This window comes from Vigna radiata, chromosome 7, assembly GCF_000741045.1.
Source record: "Vigna radiata var. radiata cultivar VC1973A chromosome 7, Vradiata_ver6, whole genome shotgun sequence".
In the NCBI taxonomy this organism is placed as follows: domain Eukaryota; kingdom Viridiplantae; phylum Streptophyta; class Magnoliopsida; order Fabales; family Fabaceae; genus Vigna; species Vigna radiata.
In genome coordinates, this window is record NC_028357.1 from 52,324,149 (window position 1) to 52,341,320 (window position 17,172).

At 36.7% G+C, this 17,172-nt stretch overlaps 4 protein-coding genes and 1 long non-coding RNA gene across 6 annotated transcripts in view; 2 read left to right on the forward strand and 3 right to left on the reverse strand.

The window, feature by feature from the left end:
• Positions 1 to 1,298: 1,298 nt before the first annotated feature.
• Positions 1,299 to 5,277, forward strand: LOC106767509. The gene is made up of 5 exons (XM_022784240.1): positions 1,299 to 1,421; positions 1,520 to 2,386; positions 2,624 to 3,076; positions 3,184 to 3,376; positions 3,476 to 5,277. The coding sequence occupies exons 1-5, from the start codon at positions 1,344 to 1,346 to the stop codon at positions 4,408 to 4,410; spliced, it is 2,526 nt and encodes an 841-aa protein (XP_022639961.1). The 5' UTR covers positions 1,299 to 1,343; the 3' UTR covers positions 4,411 to 5,277.
• A 196-nt stretch (positions 5,278 to 5,473) lies between these two features.
• On the reverse strand, positions 5,474 to 8,243 carry LOC106765530 (protein phosphatase 1 regulatory subunit 7). Its single transcript, XM_014650193.2, has 7 exons — positions 7,872 to 8,243; positions 7,557 to 7,787; positions 7,315 to 7,461; positions 6,638 to 6,780; positions 6,423 to 6,537; positions 5,819 to 5,964; positions 5,474 to 5,736 (listed from the first exon to the last, which is right to left on the reverse strand). Exons 1-6 carry the CDS (start codon positions 8,148 to 8,150, stop codon positions 5,884 to 5,886), a joined length of 996 nt encoding a protein of 331 aa, XP_014505679.1. The 5' UTR covers positions 8,151 to 8,243; the 3' UTR covers positions 5,474 to 5,736; positions 5,819 to 5,883.
• Positions 8,244 to 8,353: 110 nt separating this feature from the next.
• Positions 8,354 to 10,066, forward strand: LOC106765531 (pentatricopeptide repeat-containing protein At1g77170, mitochondrial). The gene has a single exon (XM_014650194.2). The coding sequence runs from the start codon at positions 8,422 to 8,424 to the stop codon at positions 9,802 to 9,804; it is 1,383 nt and encodes a 460-aa protein (XP_014505680.2). The 5' UTR covers positions 8,354 to 8,421; the 3' UTR covers positions 9,805 to 10,066.
• Positions 10,067 to 12,271: 2,205 nt separating this feature from the next.
• On the reverse strand, positions 12,272 to 14,500 carry LOC106767454. Of its 2 annotated transcripts, none has more exons than XM_014652357.2 (2): positions 14,244 to 14,500; positions 12,272 to 13,674 (listed from the first exon to the last, which is right to left on the reverse strand). In XM_014652357.2, exon 2 carries the CDS (start codon positions 13,648 to 13,650, stop codon positions 12,604 to 12,606), a length of 1,047 nt encoding a protein of 348 aa, XP_014507843.1. In that variant the 5' UTR covers positions 13,651 to 13,674; positions 14,244 to 14,500; the 3' UTR covers positions 12,272 to 12,603. The 2 variants fall into 2 exon arrangements, with proteins under 2 accessions (XP_014507843.1, XP_014507842.1); XM_014652356.2 differs by having other exon boundaries at positions 12,272 to 13,654; positions 14,244 to 14,499.
• Positions 14,501 to 16,691: 2,191 nt separating this feature from the next.
• LOC106768097 overlaps positions 16,692 to 17,172 on the reverse strand; it is a 2,260-nt gene continuing 1,779 nt past the window's right edge. Inside the window, exon 3 of the long non-coding RNA XR_001376222.2 lies at positions 16,692 to 16,916. This is a non-coding gene — a long non-coding RNA (uncharacterized LOC106768097). The remainder of the gene's footprint in view (positions 16,917 to 17,172) is intronic.

Consider the following 17,172-nt stretch of genomic DNA (forward strand, 5'->3'; position numbering starts at 1 on the left):
TGTCTGTCTTATCACATACCTCAGACAATTGGGCATCGGTAGTTGGTAGGTGCGACGTCTATGACGTCTAGTTTTCCAATATATTTATGATAATGCCACCGTACAGTAATAGACGTCGGTTTTTCACGAAACTGACTTCTAATGGGTGACGTTAAATAGCGTTTTTGCGCTGGTGTATATACACACATCACCAAAACATTTTTGTTAAGTAATTAAGAAACTTATTAAGTTACCAATCAAAAACTAATTTTGAATTTATTTTAAGTTAAATGATGTGTTTTGGTGGAACAGTTTTTATTTTATTAGCTTTGCATAAAGAGAAATGTTAATTATGATAAGAAAGAAGGCAAGTAGTATAGAGAGAGATAGAGAGGTGGGCTCATGTATGTTTTTGGACTGAATGGTATTCACAAAAAGAAACAAATATACTAGGGAAATTGCTTCCTGCACCTTATTAACATATCAATATAAGGAAAATACCTAAATACCCTTCTCCACTGTATCACACCTCCCCTTTCATTGCCATCACTGCTGCCACAGCCGATGCTACCAAAAAGGTTTTTCCAGAAAATATTTCATATGTTCCAAAAAGCTCTTTCCGAAATTCATTTAATTTCATGTAAGGATGCTTAGGAAAATGCAGAAACACTTCTTTTTAAGTATCTTCTTTATAAAATCCTCTGAAATGAGATAAAGAATTGGAAATGTAACAAAATTGTTTTAAGTATTTGGGAGATTTGAACAAAAGAGTTAACTTTGAAGCAGTGTTTCTTCCTTTGTTTATGTTTTAAAAGAGTGATTCTTCCCTTTAAATTCTAAAGAAGAATAGCTGAAGGAAGCATATTATATGTCTTTTAAGTTTTATCAACAGAGGAAGATGCCTTGTAAGTCAAGCAACACTAACAAACCCAATCTTCACACAAACTCACTCTTACACACACTCAACGTCGCAATTTTCCATTCATTATCTGCACTAACTAAACAAACCAGACCAATGCTAATCGACAAGAGTTGTTGTGTTGTCAAACACCATGCACGACCACGTTCTTGTCGACTTCGACGACCTTCCTCCTTCCGCTTTCTCCGACGCGGCTCCCAACTTATCAGAACCGGACCTCCGGGAAACGGCATACGAGATCCTTGTCGGAGCCTGCCGGAGTTCAGGGCCGAAGCCGTTAACGTTCGTCTCGCACACTGAGTCTAGCAGAGGAGATAAACGGAATCCTTCGCCGTCCTTGTACAGGTCGCTGACTGTGAAGGCGTCGAGCGAGGTGAAGAAGAAGCTGGGACTGAAAACGGCGACTTCGAGGAGGAATAGAAGGGCGGCGACGACGGGGGAGTTGATGAGAGTGCAGATGAGAGTGACGGAAGTCACTGACACTCGGGTCAGACGTGCCCTTCTCAGAGTAGGTGCTGGCCAGGTCTCTTTCTGCTCCAAACTTTTATTTTTCCATCAAATAAAACCCTTGAGAGTTTATTTAATTGTAGCAAGCTTACTTGGTGTTTGTTCTTGAAATAGCTCGGAAGACGAATAGAATCGATGGTTCTGCCCCTAGAGCTAATGCAACAGCTCAAGTGTCAAGATTTTGCTAGTGAACAAGAGTACGAGGCTTGGCTAAGGAGGAATTTGAAGGTTCTTGAAGCAGGACTTCTCTTGCATCCTCGCTTGCCGTTAGATAAGCCAGATATTAGCGCACTAAGCCTGCAGCAAATAATCCATGGGGGCCTTGAGAAGCCCATGGATATTGGAAAAGACAATGAATCAATGCACGCACTTCGCAAAGTTGTTATGTCTCTTGCTTGTAGGTCATCTGAGGGGTCTGCCACCGATACATGCCATTGGGCTGATGGGTTTCCGCTAAACCTTAGGATCTACCAAACTCTGTTAGAAGCATGTTTTGATAATCATGAAGAAACCAATGTGATAGAAGAGGTTGACGAGGTCTTAGAGCTCATCAAGACAACCTGGGTTATTCTTGGAATGAATGAGATGCTGCATAATGTCTGTTTCTCTTGGACCTTGTTTCAACGTTATGTTGCCACTGGTCAAGTGGAAAATGATCTGCTTTTAGCATCGAGTAATCTGCTGGCAGAAGCTGAGAAAGATGCCAAGGCGATGATGGATCCATTTTACTCAAAATCCTTGAGCTACGCATTGAATTTGATGTTAAGTTGGGCAGAAGAAAGGCTCCTTGCTTACCATGATACTTTCCATGATGGTAATATTGAGTCAATGCAAAGTGTTGTTTCTCTTGCTGTATCGTCAGCAAAGATATTGGCAGGAGATATCTCTCTTGAGTGTAGCAGGATGAAGAAAGAGGCTGATATATCCTGCACCAGAGTTGAAAATTACATTACATCGTCATTGCATGCTGTGTTTATCAAGGCAGGTTCAACCCTTCAAACTCCCTTCCCAAGCACAAACACTCATTATCTTTCTTGAGGCTAGTTTTCATGGAGTTTTCAAGATTTTTAGACTAACTATGTTAAGTGTAACTCAAAAGTAATTATTATAAAATTCAATAAATTTAAACACAATGGGAAATCATTTACTCGGATGATTTATTCATGATTTAATGTTGAATGCTTATGCAATTTTTAAACCTAGTTTTGTTTGAAGCAGAAACTGAATCCACGGAACAGCAAGAATGCAGCTAGAGAAGAGGATAAAGTGTTTCCACGTCTCTCAGTTCTTGCACGAGAAGTCAGCGAAGTGGCTTTTGGCGAGAAAGCAATGTTTAGTCCAATACTGAAGAGATGGCATCCAGTTGCTGCTGGTGTTGCCGTTGCTACCCTTCATGTATGTTATGGTCATGAGTTGAAGCAATATGTGAAGAGTGTTACGGAGTTGACTCCTGATACTGTGCAAACGCTGATGGCTGCTGATAAATTGGAGAAAGATCTGGTACATATAGCAGTGGAAGATTCAGTTGACAGTAACGATGGTGGGAAATCCGTTATAAGGGAGATGTGTCCTTTTGAGGCTGAAGCTGTAATTATCAACCTGGTCAAGTCATGGATCAAGAACAAAGTGGATACACTGGAAGAATGTCTTGACAGAAATCTACAAGAAGAGGTTTGTTGCTCGCAATCTAATCAATCTACAAGAAGATAACAGGCATGATGAAACCAATTCTTTATTTTCGTAAAATCGCCTTGCTCAATTTATTTTTTTTGCTGTAGGTGTGGATTCCGGGTGTAAATAAAGAATGCTTTGCTCCTTCCGCTCTTGAAATTCTAGGAATCATAGATGACTCCCTGGAAGCGTTCTTTGTGTTGCCAATAATACCCATGCATGCAGTTTTGCTTCCTGAATTCATGTTTGCTCTTGACAAATCTCTCCAGCAATACATTTTGAAGGCGAAAGCTGGCTGTGGTATATATTTACTGCATATCATTTCATAATCATATACCCAAACAGTTTGTCACCAATCCTCTTCATAACCAGCTTTTCATTTCATATCATCATCTGCAGGAAACCGTAATACCTTCATTCCAATCATGCCAGCTTTGACTCGGTGTTCACCAGGATCAAAATTTCACGGTGTATTCAGAAAAAAAGAAAAGTCACAAGTAACTCAGAGAAGGATATTCCATGTTGGAACAACAAACGTGGAAAACTCGTTCGGATTACCCCAGTTTTGTGTTCGCATAAATACCATGCAGCGCATTGGCATGGGACTAAAGGCTTTAGAAAGGAGGACCGTTGCCCGTCTTGGGAATTCTCAATCCACAACAGAGGATGGTATGGAGAAGATGTTGAAGTTCAAGCTTTCTAAAGCTGCTTCTGTGGAAGGTATCCGTCAACTCTCCGAGGCCATGGCATACAAAGTGATTTTCCAGGATCTCCGCCATGTTCTTTGGGATGGCCTGTATGTTGGTGAAGTTTCATCCACTAGAATTGAGCCTTTTCTTGAGGAGCTTAACCAATGCCTGAAGATAATATTGTCCAGTGTGCATGAGAGAGTAATAACGCATGTAATAACTGATGTAATGAAGGCTTCTTTTGATGGGTTCTTGTTGGTTTTGTTAGCTGGGGGTCCAGCACGAGCTTTCTCTCTTGAAGACCATGTTATAATTGATGAGGACTTTAAGCTTCTCAATGATTTATTCTGGTCCAATGGAAAGGGTTTACCAGATGATTTGATAGAAAAGCATTCTGCAAATGTTAAAGAAGTGCTTCCCCTCTTTCGCAAGGATACTGAGGACTTGACTAAGATATTCAGTCAGCTTATTATGGAAATGTATAATTCTTCAACCAAATCTCACTTGCCATTGCCCACGACATCTGGTCAATGGAGTCCAAGGGAACCAAACACTCTTCTGCGAGTTTTGTGTCATAGAAATGATGAAACTGCTGCCAAGTTCCTTAAAAGGAACTACAACTTGCCTAAGAAGTCTAAGCGTTAATTGTACAACAAGATACAAGGTATAGTATTCTAAATCGACGAATAACCTCGTGGAAAAACGAATTTGTTCAGATGATGCTGCTGCTGCTGTGCCAGGATGCTTTTAGTGACAACCGAGATGATCCAAAATTAGTAATTGTAAATTGTAAATTGTAATTAGTAATTGTTTGTTTTGGTATTTTTCTCTGCTAAAAAACCATTTGAAATTTTCTTTCCAATTAAGATGACCTGAGTTTTATCACCTAAATGAAATTTCTTCATTCAAAAATGAACTTTAGACACGACAATTATAGAGAACAGAGGGGAGGGGGTAAGTACTATAATGAGGGATAAAAGATAAAAAATAATAATACTAGTATAATGTAATAAAAAAGAAAAAAATAACCGATAAAACTGAATCAATGTTACGGAAAAAAGAAATTTTCTTATAAAGCATATTAAAACACCTAAAACCACTTAATTCAAAAGTAGTACACAGTAAGACATTTGTTTGTTCACGCTGTATAACATTTGTAAGTGCTTCCTAAAGAAAATACAAAACTTTTTTCATAGGTTGTACAACCTATAGATGATCACTCTGTAGTGGGAATTACCATGATGCTCACATCTTCGTTATTTCTGGGGCTTTCTTTTTGCAAGTTAAACATCATCCTAAAATAATAGCTTTGTTCACGGACAACTCAATAAAGTTTAAAAATGATAGCATAGAATGTTTGTAAGAGAACGTGGTAAAACTATAACCAATGAAACAGCAAGTACATGATTTATTCATTTATTTGTTATGGACAAGGACAACTCAATATCTCGTTTGTAATAGCACTTGGTTCTGCCTGCATTGAGTTAACCCATTATTATAGTTGTCCTGCATTAAGGTTAGACCGTCCATTCTGGATGGGCAGAACTTTTGACAGTCATTTCTAATATCCATTACTTGGAAAAAAAACAATAATCCAGCTGAAGAATAACATCGGAGAGGAAAAGAGTTTTGAAGAATGACAATTAATATTAACTTGTTATGGAGAAGAAATTAGTAAAACAAATTTCAATGAATCTCTGGACGATCATTAATCTACACCTCTGCATACCACAAGCTGTAGCAGGAAATATAATAAACAACACAAATAATGCGTTACAATGCTTCTCAAAAATTGGTCGTAAAATAAATATAAATAAAAAGAAATGTGGTCTGCAAAACAAGTAACATATAACAAGCATATTCATCCGACAGGTAACAAATGGTCAGGCCACAATATTGTCCAATGGTTTGGTAAGCATGTTCTCTTCATTAGGTGGATGGAGCTAAATCATCAATCTTTCAAAACGGAACCTGCATACATTTCAGAAATGATCAAAGTGCAACTATAACGCAACTATTGAGAATGACAGCATACAAACTATACAAAACTTACAAATGGATCTGCAAGGACAAAGCTTCAAAGCTACTGATTTCAAAGATGCTGAAGCCAAGAAACTTCTACGAAAATACATATGAATCAATTTGTTCGATGTTGGGGAATGTTTCCCTGAGGAATGCAGTATAGTTGGGTGATTTAGCCTGAAAGAAACAAGCAGGATTAGTTCCTAACTAAGTACATCATATACCGAGAAGTCCTAAAGAAGAAAGATCAGACAAGGAATAACATGGAATCTGTCACTGAAGGATAAATATAAATGTCAAATTAAGCTTCCTCCCAGAAACCCAGTACTTCGAAAATAACAAACCAACAGGATCGAAAGGCTCAATGGTGAAAATATATATAGCAGTACAACATATAAATTACACTTTTACAGAGACTTCATTTACTTATCCAGTCAAAGCCACAAATAGAATAGTGGCAATGGGAGCTTCTAAATGAAACTCAGTAAGATTATCCCCATTTTATTCCTTAACAAGATTAATCAAAGAGTAAAACTCATAGTATAATGCATAAAACAACATATGGCCCAATTGCAAAATACCAAGGTTTCAAGAAGAAAATGAATCAAACACGTTACACTAAAAAGGAACCGTACACATGGGTTATGCTCCAGGTAGATGGTTGTAAGCTTCTCTCTACAACCAACAACAGCCTCAGCAATTCCTTCAAGTGATGCTATTTGGTTGTCGTTAAGCCACAAATCTTCCAATCTGCAATAAATTAAACAAGGCAATGAATTTACCGACGTAAGTCTTTAAGAAGTTATTTGTGCGGAGGGAAAAAGATGGACTAACGGAGAAGCAGACATACTGCGTCAGGTTCGTAATGTCATCCACTGAAGTTAACTTATTTGACGATACATCCAAAACCCGGAGATTGACTAATGTCGACAACCCTTCCATTTTTGAAATACCATTATGGCTCAAGTATAGTTCTTCTAGAGCTATGCAGCCCTGCATCCCAGAATGAAGGTTAGCAACTATAAAGTTCTCAATTAATAATAAAGAGTTTAGTGGTTACGCACACATGTAAAACAGTTTTACACTTAGATCCAAGTCACAAATTACCAATTGAATGACTTTTAAGATTATTATAAAAATCAACAAACTTACCAACATGGTGGTTTTGTGATTGTTTGAAAGTGCAAAACCATTTTAAATAATGAATGCAGAGTTTTTTAAACCTAAAAAAAGGGTGCGTGTGTGGTGGGGGGCGTTAACCTACTATTCACATAGTCCTTCTATTTATCTTCATCTTATGTTTTAATTCCTACACGAGAAAAAGGTTTAGTTCCCAAAAATGCACAAAGTTAATTCTGCTGGTGTTATATAGTCACAAAAAAACATATAAGAGCTAAAACTTAATAATTTTTTTGTATGGAGACTAAAACTTAAAATCAGAACTACAGAGAACAAATGAATAGTTTACCCTAAAAGAATAAATTTGTGAAATCAAATTGAGGGCAACCCCATCGGTAGAGAGCATACCTCAAAACCCGTCATTGAAGTGAGACGATTGCTTTGCAAACTAATCTTCTTAATGCAATTGAGACCACACAGATTTACACTTTTAATTCGATTCCGACCGAGCCACAGCTGCTGCAAATTCGTAAGGCTCTGCAAATTCTCCATTACCTGAATCACAAAAAAAAACAGAGAGAGAATCAAAAACCCCATTGAAACAAACAAAGCACAGACCCGGTAACTTAACACCGTTAACCTCAACACACCCGCAATTTATTGGAGCCGAGTTCAAGAATCTGCAGCTGATGGAAGTGGTCGATCTCCTCGATCTTCAAAACTTGATTCATGGACACGTAGAGTTCCTTGAGTGTATCGGAGACCTTGGCACAACCGTGTAGCGAACTAATCTCGTTGAACGAAACATCGAATACCAGAAGCTTCTGGAATATGCTGACGTCAGGAATGTTCCTCAATTGATTATCCCGTAGCACAAGCTCCTGCGTGTAGAAAAAAAGAGATTAAAACAAAAGCGTTTGAGAAAATGTTATTCATCCATCCAAACAGAGGCTTAAGCGACATACCTCGAGCGAGGCGAGGGCGCTCCAGGAAGAGAGAGGGAGAACGGCGGCGTCGGTGACGAGGTTCTGGCGCAGTGAGAGCTTCTTGAGATGCGAGAGGTTGGCTATGCGCGGGTCCAGCGTGGACAAGCGATTCGCGGTGAGGTCCAACTCGGTGAGAGTGGGAGGCAACTCGACCGAGTCAAGGTCGTGGAGCTGGTAACTGCTGAGATCCAAAATCGTTGATGAAGGATCGTCTTCGTCGTGATCCGGAACCGCTATTGATTCTACTGACTCCTCCATCTTCCAATTAAAGAACTTCCAATTTCACTTTCTGCTTCAATCAAAAGCTCACATTGCCTTGCCCTGCCCTGCAAAATGCAACTCAAACTATGTTCAATTTTTTTTTATACCTGTCGGGCAATCTGGGCTGGGCCTGAGATGAGGCCTGCTATTTTTTTGGGCTTTTCCCTACACTCTTTATAATTTCATACTACCGAAAATGCCCTTAGCCTTGGTTTTTCGGCGCACTTGCCTTGCCATGCATAGCATGTAGCAGCGCAAGGAGACTAGTATGTCTATGCGCAGGTTCTTCCAACTCGCGTTCCCCGTTCGTCATCGTCGTCGTCGTTGTTTCTCTACCCAAAACTCTGAGCTTCGATCTCTTCTGGATTATTCAGGAAGCGACCTTGTAGCGTTGGTAGCTACTCATTTGTGTAATTGTGCTACTGTACAGGAACTGAATCGATTGTATGCCCACGTTCTAAGGACGCATTTTTTTAACTCCAATCCGGCGCCGTTTAATTGGAACAATATTATAAGATCATACACCAGGCTAGAGGCTCCACGTAATGCACTTCGCATCTACGTTTTAATGGTGCGGAGTGGGGTTTTGCCTGATTGTTATACCCTTCCCATTGTTCTGAAGGCTGTTTCCCAGGCTTTTGATGTTAAGCTCGGGAAACAGATTCACTCAGTTGGTATCAAGATTGGACTGCAATGTAACGAGTTCTGTGAAACTGGGTTTTTAAGTTTGTATTTCAAAGCTGGCGAGTTTGGAAGTGCCCGAATGGTATTTGATGAAAATCCTGACCCGAAGCTTGGTTCTTGGAATGCTGTAATAGGTGGGCTTTCCCAAGCTGGCCTTGTCCGGGATGCGATCGGCGTATTCCTTGATATGAAGAGGCGGGGATTTGCGCCAGATGGGTTGACCATGGTTAATGTGACTTCGGCTTGTGGAAAGATTGGTGACCTCAACCTGGCTCTCCAGGTGCATAAATGTGTTTTTCAGGCTGAAGCTGGCGAGAGGACTGATGTTTTGATGTTGAATTCGCTGATTGATATGTATGGGAAGTGTGGGAGGCTGGACCTGGCTTACAAGGTTTTTGCAACTATGGAGGAACGAAATGTATCGTCGTGGACGTCCATGATCGTGGTGTATGGGATGCATGGATATGTGAGGGAAGCACTGGAATGCTTCTATCATATGAGGGAGGCTGGGGTGAGGCCAAATTATGTGACTTTTATTGGAGTGCTTAGTGCCTGTGTGCATGGTGGGGCAGTTCGAGAAGGGAGATTTTATTTTGATATGATGAAGAATGTTTATGGCATAGCACCCCAATTGCAGCATTATGGATGCATGGTGGACCTTCTGGGTCGAGCTGGATTGCTTGAGGATGCCAGAAGAATGGTGGAGCAGATGCCTATGAAGCCAAACTCGGTAGTGTGGGGGTGTTTGATGGGTGCGTGTGAAAAATATGGGAATGTGGACATGGCGGAGTGGGTAGCTAAGCATTTGCAAGAATTGGAACCTTGGAGTGATGGGGTTTACGTGGTGTTGTCTAATATCTATGCCAATAGAGGCCTGTGGAAGGAGGTGGAGAGAATAAGATCGGTAATGGAAGAAGGAAAACTTGCTAAGGTTCCTGCTTATAGCCTGACAACTAATTCAAATTGAAGATACTTTTTTTAAAAATCAGTAATTTACACTAAATGTTTTGCCTGTATTGACCATGACTTGCAAATTGATGTTTTTATTTTTGAATAATGTATACTCCATAAACCGAAGATGTTTCCATAACCATTATTTTTGTGTTAATGGGGCAAGTTGGATAGGGGAAGACCCAAGTAAAGGTATGCATAGCTCACCAGAGAGTAGAGAAATTTTGATCTGTAAATTCTTTGTTGTTAATTACAGAATAAGTTGATTTTTAGTTTAAGCTTTCATGGAGCAAGGTTATAATCTAGTCTTTGTAACTGAATATTGAGAATCTTATTCTTGCGTGATCTGCAGATCTGACTATTAAACTTATACCGAATTCAGCCTTATGATGCATAGAGTGAATGTTTTTGCTTGACAGAGAAGAAAAATGGCACTCTTTGTTTTTGGAAAAGTGAAAGCTAAATTCACTCACGAAGAGGAAGAAAAATTGTCACTCCATAATTCATTCACTGAATATGATTCTGATATATACTGCCTCATGCCTTTTATAGGCTTTCAAAAACATTAAAATAATAAAATCAAGATAAACAAAAACTTAGTTCCTAAGAAATGATGAGTGCAGTAAAATATGGAAGTTCAATTGCGTGGCTCTGCCATTCTCGTTCTGTCAAATCAATAGTTTGTTTTTTAAGAAAATACCAATTACTTGGTAATGAAGTGATTTGTGGCCCAATAAAGAAACAATAACTTGATTTAAATTTTCCTCAAAAAGTCAAGGGATTTTCTTCCTGCACTCCCAAATTTTTTATGATGGCCAAAACACCCTTTTGACTTTGACCAAGTTTAGGTTTTGTGGAGGAGTAATGGGCCCAGATTGTGGAGGACGGGTGTAGGTTTTGTTCCTCTAAGGAAGGCATAAGGGAATGCAAAATCTAGTTAAAGATACCAGATATGATGAGAGACAATTGGATTACATGTTTTAGTTAACATAGGGAAAAACAGGATTATAGGATGATAATTGGACTTCGAAATCTAATATATACAAATAAAATTGAATTTCAAATCTGATAAATATACACAAATTTATATGATCGAAATCCAGTGTTCATACAAATACAATTGAATTTCAAAATTCAATAAATATATATAACTTCACATAACCATCTTTTATAATCCAACACACACAGATACAACAGAATCAATTATTTTATGTTGGTTTCTATTGTTTACGCTTTTCAACTGAATCTAAGTGGAAAACTTCTCACATCATATCCTTAATCAATGTCAACTTTCTAATCCTCCTATTCAATCAAACACAACCCCTCTTTCTTTCTCTTTTATCCATTCAAACACAACTTCTGTCTCCCTCCACTTTCTTTCACTTTCTTTTCTACATCATCTCATTCTCATGAGATTAAAAAAATGATGAAGTGTCAATATTTCTCTCTCTCTCTCTCTATACTTTTTCTTCATGAATAAATTTAACTATCATGGTGTTATCAATCTGATTTAGGTGTTTTTTGTTTTTTTTTTTTGCATGAAATGCAGAAGAAACTAGTATATGGAATTCTCATCTTTAACATAGATGTTATCAAGATTCGTTCCACAAGTTAGTTAAAAAAAAAAACATACTTCATCATTACTTATAGTCAAATAATGTCGATTCCTAAACCTAATACGATATTTATTGTAATTTTTACTTTTTTTTTCTCTCATTCTGGTTGCAGTTTCATTATGTCAATCACACACAGATACTCCCTCTTTCCTTCATACTCGTCTCTTCCACTCCATGAGTGTATACACGGATGAAGTTGGGTTTTAGCTTTTAGTGATAACTTAGTTATGTTCTCGTTTGCCTTTTGGAGAATCCCAATCAATGCAGTGCTGTAACGAATAGAGGGGCTACTGCTGGGTAGGTGTGGGTGAGTGGCTGCCAAACTTAGAGCCAATGCAATTAAAGTTCTCTCTTTCTATTTACCTTTTTCTCACCTTTTTGCATTATTACGGAGTAATAAGGACTACAGCCAAGCCTACAACGTATTGCAACTCTCAAAATGTGATTTTCATTATGAACTACGTCCTTCACACCACAAAAAGAGTAAGATTTAGGAATAAGGCATCACCTCTTACCTCAAACCCTTTACAGCATATCATCGGTATCTTTTATTATTGCATCTATATATCAGATTTTCATCTATTCTTTCTTTATTTCTGCCAATAGTACCTCGTATATGTCCACCAACAGCTACCAGAAATGGAGTGTTTTGACTTTATACCTCCGAACTCATTTGTAGGATTTGCCAATCATATCAGAAAACTGCTTTTCAGGACCGAATAAAATACTTGAAATTGAATACATATACTTGGAGATACAACATTCTCCCAAAACGTGTTTTCCATTCATAAAATTAGAAAACATGGGAATCTAAATCATTGTCACCGATTTGCAATGAAAACCAACCTACTTAAACAAAGCTGAATGTAGCTGCAAAACAAAAATGTATCATTCACAACAATTACACTTATCTTGGCCTATACAGTTTTTCAAGTCCAACGAAAACAAAGCTGCATATCTAAATGAAACCTCGAGGTCCTTGGCCAAATTCAGTAGCTAGTGATCTATTCATGAAAAGTATCTAAAATGTTACAATTCCCTATGTATAATTACATCATACATAGTCATGAATTAAAAAAACTCTATAGCCTAGAAACTCACCCCTTACAGCTCTGTATTTTATTTTTTTTCAGTAATGAAAAGTGGCATCTATGAACTCTGGTTTACAAAGATGAGAAATATAATCTCATTAAACCAAACTAGCTATCTGCTTCACCGATTTCTGAAATGTGTTTGATGCCTGAAGTATGGTAATGAGTAGTAATATTTCCTGCATTAGTTTCTTCATCAGCATCGTTCCTTGATGTTTCCGGATTCACTTCAACGGTGTTATCTTCTACGTGTGTGACTTCATAAATGTGTTTTCTTAGCCAACTTCCTTTACTAACATTTGACAGATTTTCTTCATGCACAATGTGTGCCCGACCAAACACTACTATCTCAGTTTCATTAACATCAGGTGGGGCACCATTTTCATCATGAAAGCTTTGGACCTCGTCTATTTCCTCTGCCAATTCAGCATTCGTGGCACCCTCCACCACATTTTTCTGTATCCCGGTTTCCTTTTCTCTTATTATTGGTCCTTCATCTCCATCATCCTCCTTTTCTGAGAAATCTAATGTAGCATTCTGTCTAACATGCTCATCATTTAGCTGTTTCCTGAGTTGTAATTCTTTTTCTATGACATTACTTTTAGAATCGTTTACTTTTGATCTCTTTGGGTGTTTCTCAATGCCATGCTTTTTGTGACCTGACTCACTACTCCTTGATTCTAAACCAACCTTTCCGGCTGCTGTTTTGGATGAATCTCTGCATTGATTTTCAGATAACACCTCAGGTAGAGTTTGTGGTTCAAGTTCCACTTCTTTTCTTTCTCTCGTGCTGAATTTCTCATTGATATGTACAAGCTCTGCTTCAGCCTTATCTTCCTTGGCTCCATCAGATGATTCAGATCCATCATCGCTGCCACTACTTGACTCTTTAGCTTCTCCTGCAGAGTCTACATTTCCTGAGTCAGGAAAATCTATTTCGTATACGCGTGGTAGGATCCCTTTACGCCCTAACAATTTAGCTCCATGTCCTCCAACAAGCCTGGTTTCATCGCTATAGTTCTCTCTATCATTTCTTGATTGCTTGATCTGATATAACATCCAGGAACCAACAGCCAAAACTAGCATCACCTTCAATGCCTGCTTTATAATAGCCACTTTTGGTTTCTGGGCCCTGCCAAAAGCTTGATACTCCATTCTTCTGCATATGATTCAGAATCTCTGTCAATGCACAAATAAATATTTAACATCTAGGTTCTTCCATTAATTCCGGAGAAGTAAAACTACTAGTAAATCTTGAAAACCAGCAAGAGGGTACAAACAATTCCAACAAACAATTAGATAAACAAGTCCGATTACAAACAATTACACTACAGAAATTTTTAGATAAAAACAAGTACAGCTACAGAAAGATAAGAGGCGCATGTGCAGGCACAGCCAAAAGTACTCTGATAAACAAAATCCAAGAAATAAAAAGTCAAACAAGCGAAACCAATTCATTCAAACGCGGCGGAAGAAAAGTATTTTTTCTTCCATGGCAGATGCTCTTAGAATCGCAAACCAGGCCAGTTATCAAGTCGATATGCACATTCATAGACCCTTTCACGTCCCAAACATGATTCCGAAGAACATTTAATTTCATGAGAAACCACTTAATCGAAGAAAGAAGTTTGAGCATGATGGTTGATGAAAACAAGAAGAAAGAAAGAATAAAAGATTGCAGAGGTATAGAAAATTCAACAGAAAAAGAAAGAGAAGCAAGAAACGGAGACGTCTATGGAGTAATTTACCTTTTGGCTTATTTTCTTAAGCTGAGGAAGTGATCTTGTTATTCGTTGTGTGGGATTACGGGTGTTCAGTCTGTTTGTACTTTAAAATTGTAGTTGGAACAAGAAAATCAAAATGAATGGTTTTGAAAGTACAGAAAACCAAGAAGAGTAGTTGGGAGAGCCAAAAGTAGCAGTTAACATTTTGTCGCCATGTAAAATAATCCTGAGACGTGATTCTCCGACACGCAACTAGAGAAAGTCAAAGAAATCATTCGGGGAAATTTTCAGAATTCAATCCACTTATTAAGCCTTCCCTTCAGTGATTTGCTTTTTATTCCCCTGGACTTTCTACTAATATCATCATGGGCTCAGTTTCTTACTGCACCTCCATAACTTTCTTTCTGCTCCCATATAAAAAATTCATTTTATTCTTTTCTAATTACATAATTCAAAAATCATTTTTTTTTTTTATCTTTGGATTATATAATTTAAAAATAAAAAATAACATGAGTTCATTTTTATTTCCAACACAATTCACAGAAGTCGAAATAGGAAGTTTCTTTTTACGAGGTGCACAGAGAAACTTACGAAGATGTAGAAGATAGGAAGAAACTGCCATAGGATCAACTTCCTATGTTGCTATTGCCACCTCCAGCTTATTAATTAAACCTCCAACAATGTTAAGAAAATAAAAAATATCCATTAAAAATTTAGCTAAAAAAACCTTCGTTAAAAACAAATTATCGATAATTAACTCAACCAAAAGTTTCTGCAGTGTTAATTTTAAAAAAGGTCCTTGAGAAACAAAAGAAGTAACTTTTTTATAAAAATAAAAATAAAAATTAATATTTTAGATTTTTTAATAGGAGGACTCGAATTTATGATACAGCTATTCTTTTGTTTCTTCTTTACTGATACGGAGAAGTAAAATGAATAGGAAAACTTTGTGTTTAATTATATATTTTTAATTTTAATATATTTTATATATTTGACATCTAAATTTTTTTTATAAATTTATATGATTTTGATATCTCTAAAACATTTGTTGAAGATCCATCATAAGCCATTGTAATATAAGATTGCACTATTCCATACACAGCTAATGATAAATAAAAAAAAAATGAGAAGTTATAGAAAAAAAAAATACTAACTTCATAAATGTCTCATTGCAAAGAACAAGCAAGCCTTTCACAGTGCAATGTCTAAAAGTGTAAGTTTTCATCAAAAATAAATAATCCTTAAAATGGGTTTATAGATTGGAATTTGATAAAATATTTTATAGAGTTGGAAAAATTAGAAATGATACATTCAAAATATTTTCATCATATTTATTTCACAAATGAAAATCTTTATAATGCCAATGAAAAAAAAAAACTAATAAAAAATATGGACATTCGATTTTTATTCATGATATTTTTGTATAAATTACTCATATTTATACACTCTTAATGAATTTCTTGTTTTCATGTTGTTTATCATAAATCCACATTTAAAACTACTGGTTATTCAATTTTGCGTTTAATTAATCATTTACGTACCTAATAAAAATTTAGAGATTACTAATTCAGAAAAACTCAGTTAAAATAAGTATTTTAATATTTTTCACATAAAGCACTACCTGTGGCAAAAATCACGTGGAAGGTATTACCCACAACATCAACTTATTATTTATAACTATTCATTATATCGTATATATGCTTGAATCCCACATTAATTAATCCCTTGATTTATGGTCACTTTCCACATGCTTACCATTGTATACTACTATCGGAATTGAAGTCCTATTTGCATATGTCATTACAAAACATTTTAAAGAGAAAGTGAGAAAAAGGAGAAAACACTTACAATTTTCATTAAGAAAAAAAAATATTTTAAAATTGAAATATTTTAGTTACATTATTATTATTATTAAAATGGTAACATCTAATAAATGTTTTCATTATATTCTAAAGTGAATCCAACACACAAGTGTTAAAATTATAATAATAGCTTAAATTGTGTAAAGTATTGGAAAAGTGAAGCATGGGTTATCCCTTCGAAATTGTCTAGATGCTTTTATAAAGTAAAGTGTCTAAAGTCTAAGAAATGATTCAAAGTCAAAGGTTTTTGCTTGGAAGAGGACTAGGCTAAGGAAACTCCTCCGTTTATTCTTATCCTCTATAATAATAACATTTTACTTATTGCATTAAAAATAAAATATTAATTTACTTGTTGACGAAATGGTATTCATTTCTAACTAAGTCTTCTTCTTTCGTTGTAGGCTTTTAGTGAAACAACCTTCTGTTTAATTTATTTCCTTGTTCAAGTATTGTTTATTAAATCTTGTATTTTCATTTCTGATGTAATTTTTTCTTAGGGAATTCAATCATGATTTTTTTTTTATGAATGTTTCTTGTGACATCCCAATTATATAGCATACATGTATATAATTTAAGACGTCATCATAGATAATATTTGAAAGCAGTCAAGAGTAGAGTAGTATAAAAATCAGGATTACAGTCATCCAGGAATTAAGGGGGAACTAAAAGCGTGGAATGCTAAATTAATTCAAACTAGATAAATTGGAAAGTGTCTCAAAATAACATAATTTAGAAATGTTCATAGGGGCATAACAACCCAGAAATTCCTAGAGAGTCTAGGCAGCGACGTCTTCATTCTCCTCCAGGACATTCTCCACAGACACCTCATTCTCTTCTGCTCACATCCAAGATGGATGATCATCGCAACAGGGCAACACACACAACATGGTAACACAGCAGACAAACAATTGCAAGAGTGAGCTAATTATATAAAAAACATACTATTAACAGTAATTAACGTTCAAGAACAAACTCAAAATCAAGTAAAGTAAGACACACATCCTATACATGCATTTTCTAGACTTGACTCATCCGGACTTTAAAATGAGAGTCGGGCTATGGCGAGTCTTGCACCCGTGGTGACTTATGAA

Bases quoted from the DNA above. Each gene is read 5' to 3' on its own strand.
- LOC106765530 (XM_014650193.2), bottom strand. From the start codon at position 8,150: ATGGAGGAGTCAGTAGAATCAATAGCGGTTCCGGATCACGACGAAGAC. The intron at 7,462-7,556 runs GTGTGTTGAGGT...TTTGTGATTCAG, and splicing joins TCGGCTCCAATAAATTGCGG to GTAATGGAGAATTTGCAGAG. The intron at 5,965-6,422 runs GTACGGTTCCTT...TGTTTCTTTCAG, and splicing joins ACCTGGAGCATAACCCATGT to GCTAAATCACCCAACTATAC.
- LOC106765531 (XM_014650194.2), top strand. From the start codon at position 8,422: ATGTCTATGCGCAGGTTCTTCCAACTCGCGTTCCCCGTTCGTCATCGT.
- LOC106767509 (XM_022784240.1), top strand. From the start codon at position 1,344: ATGAGAGTGCAGATGAGAGTGACGGAAGTCACTGACACTCGGGTCAGA. The intron at 3,077-3,183 runs GTTTGTTGCTCG...TTTTTGCTGTAG, and splicing joins ACAGAAATCTACAAGAAGAG to GTGTGGATTCCGGGTGTAAA. The intron at 3,377-3,475 runs GTATATATTTAC...CATCATCTGCAG, and splicing joins GAAGGCGAAAGCTGGCTGTG to GAAACCGTAATACCTTCATT.
- LOC106767454 (XM_014652357.2), bottom strand. From the start codon at position 13,650: ATGGAGTATCAAGCTTTTGGCAGGGCCCAGAAACCAAAAGTGGCTATT.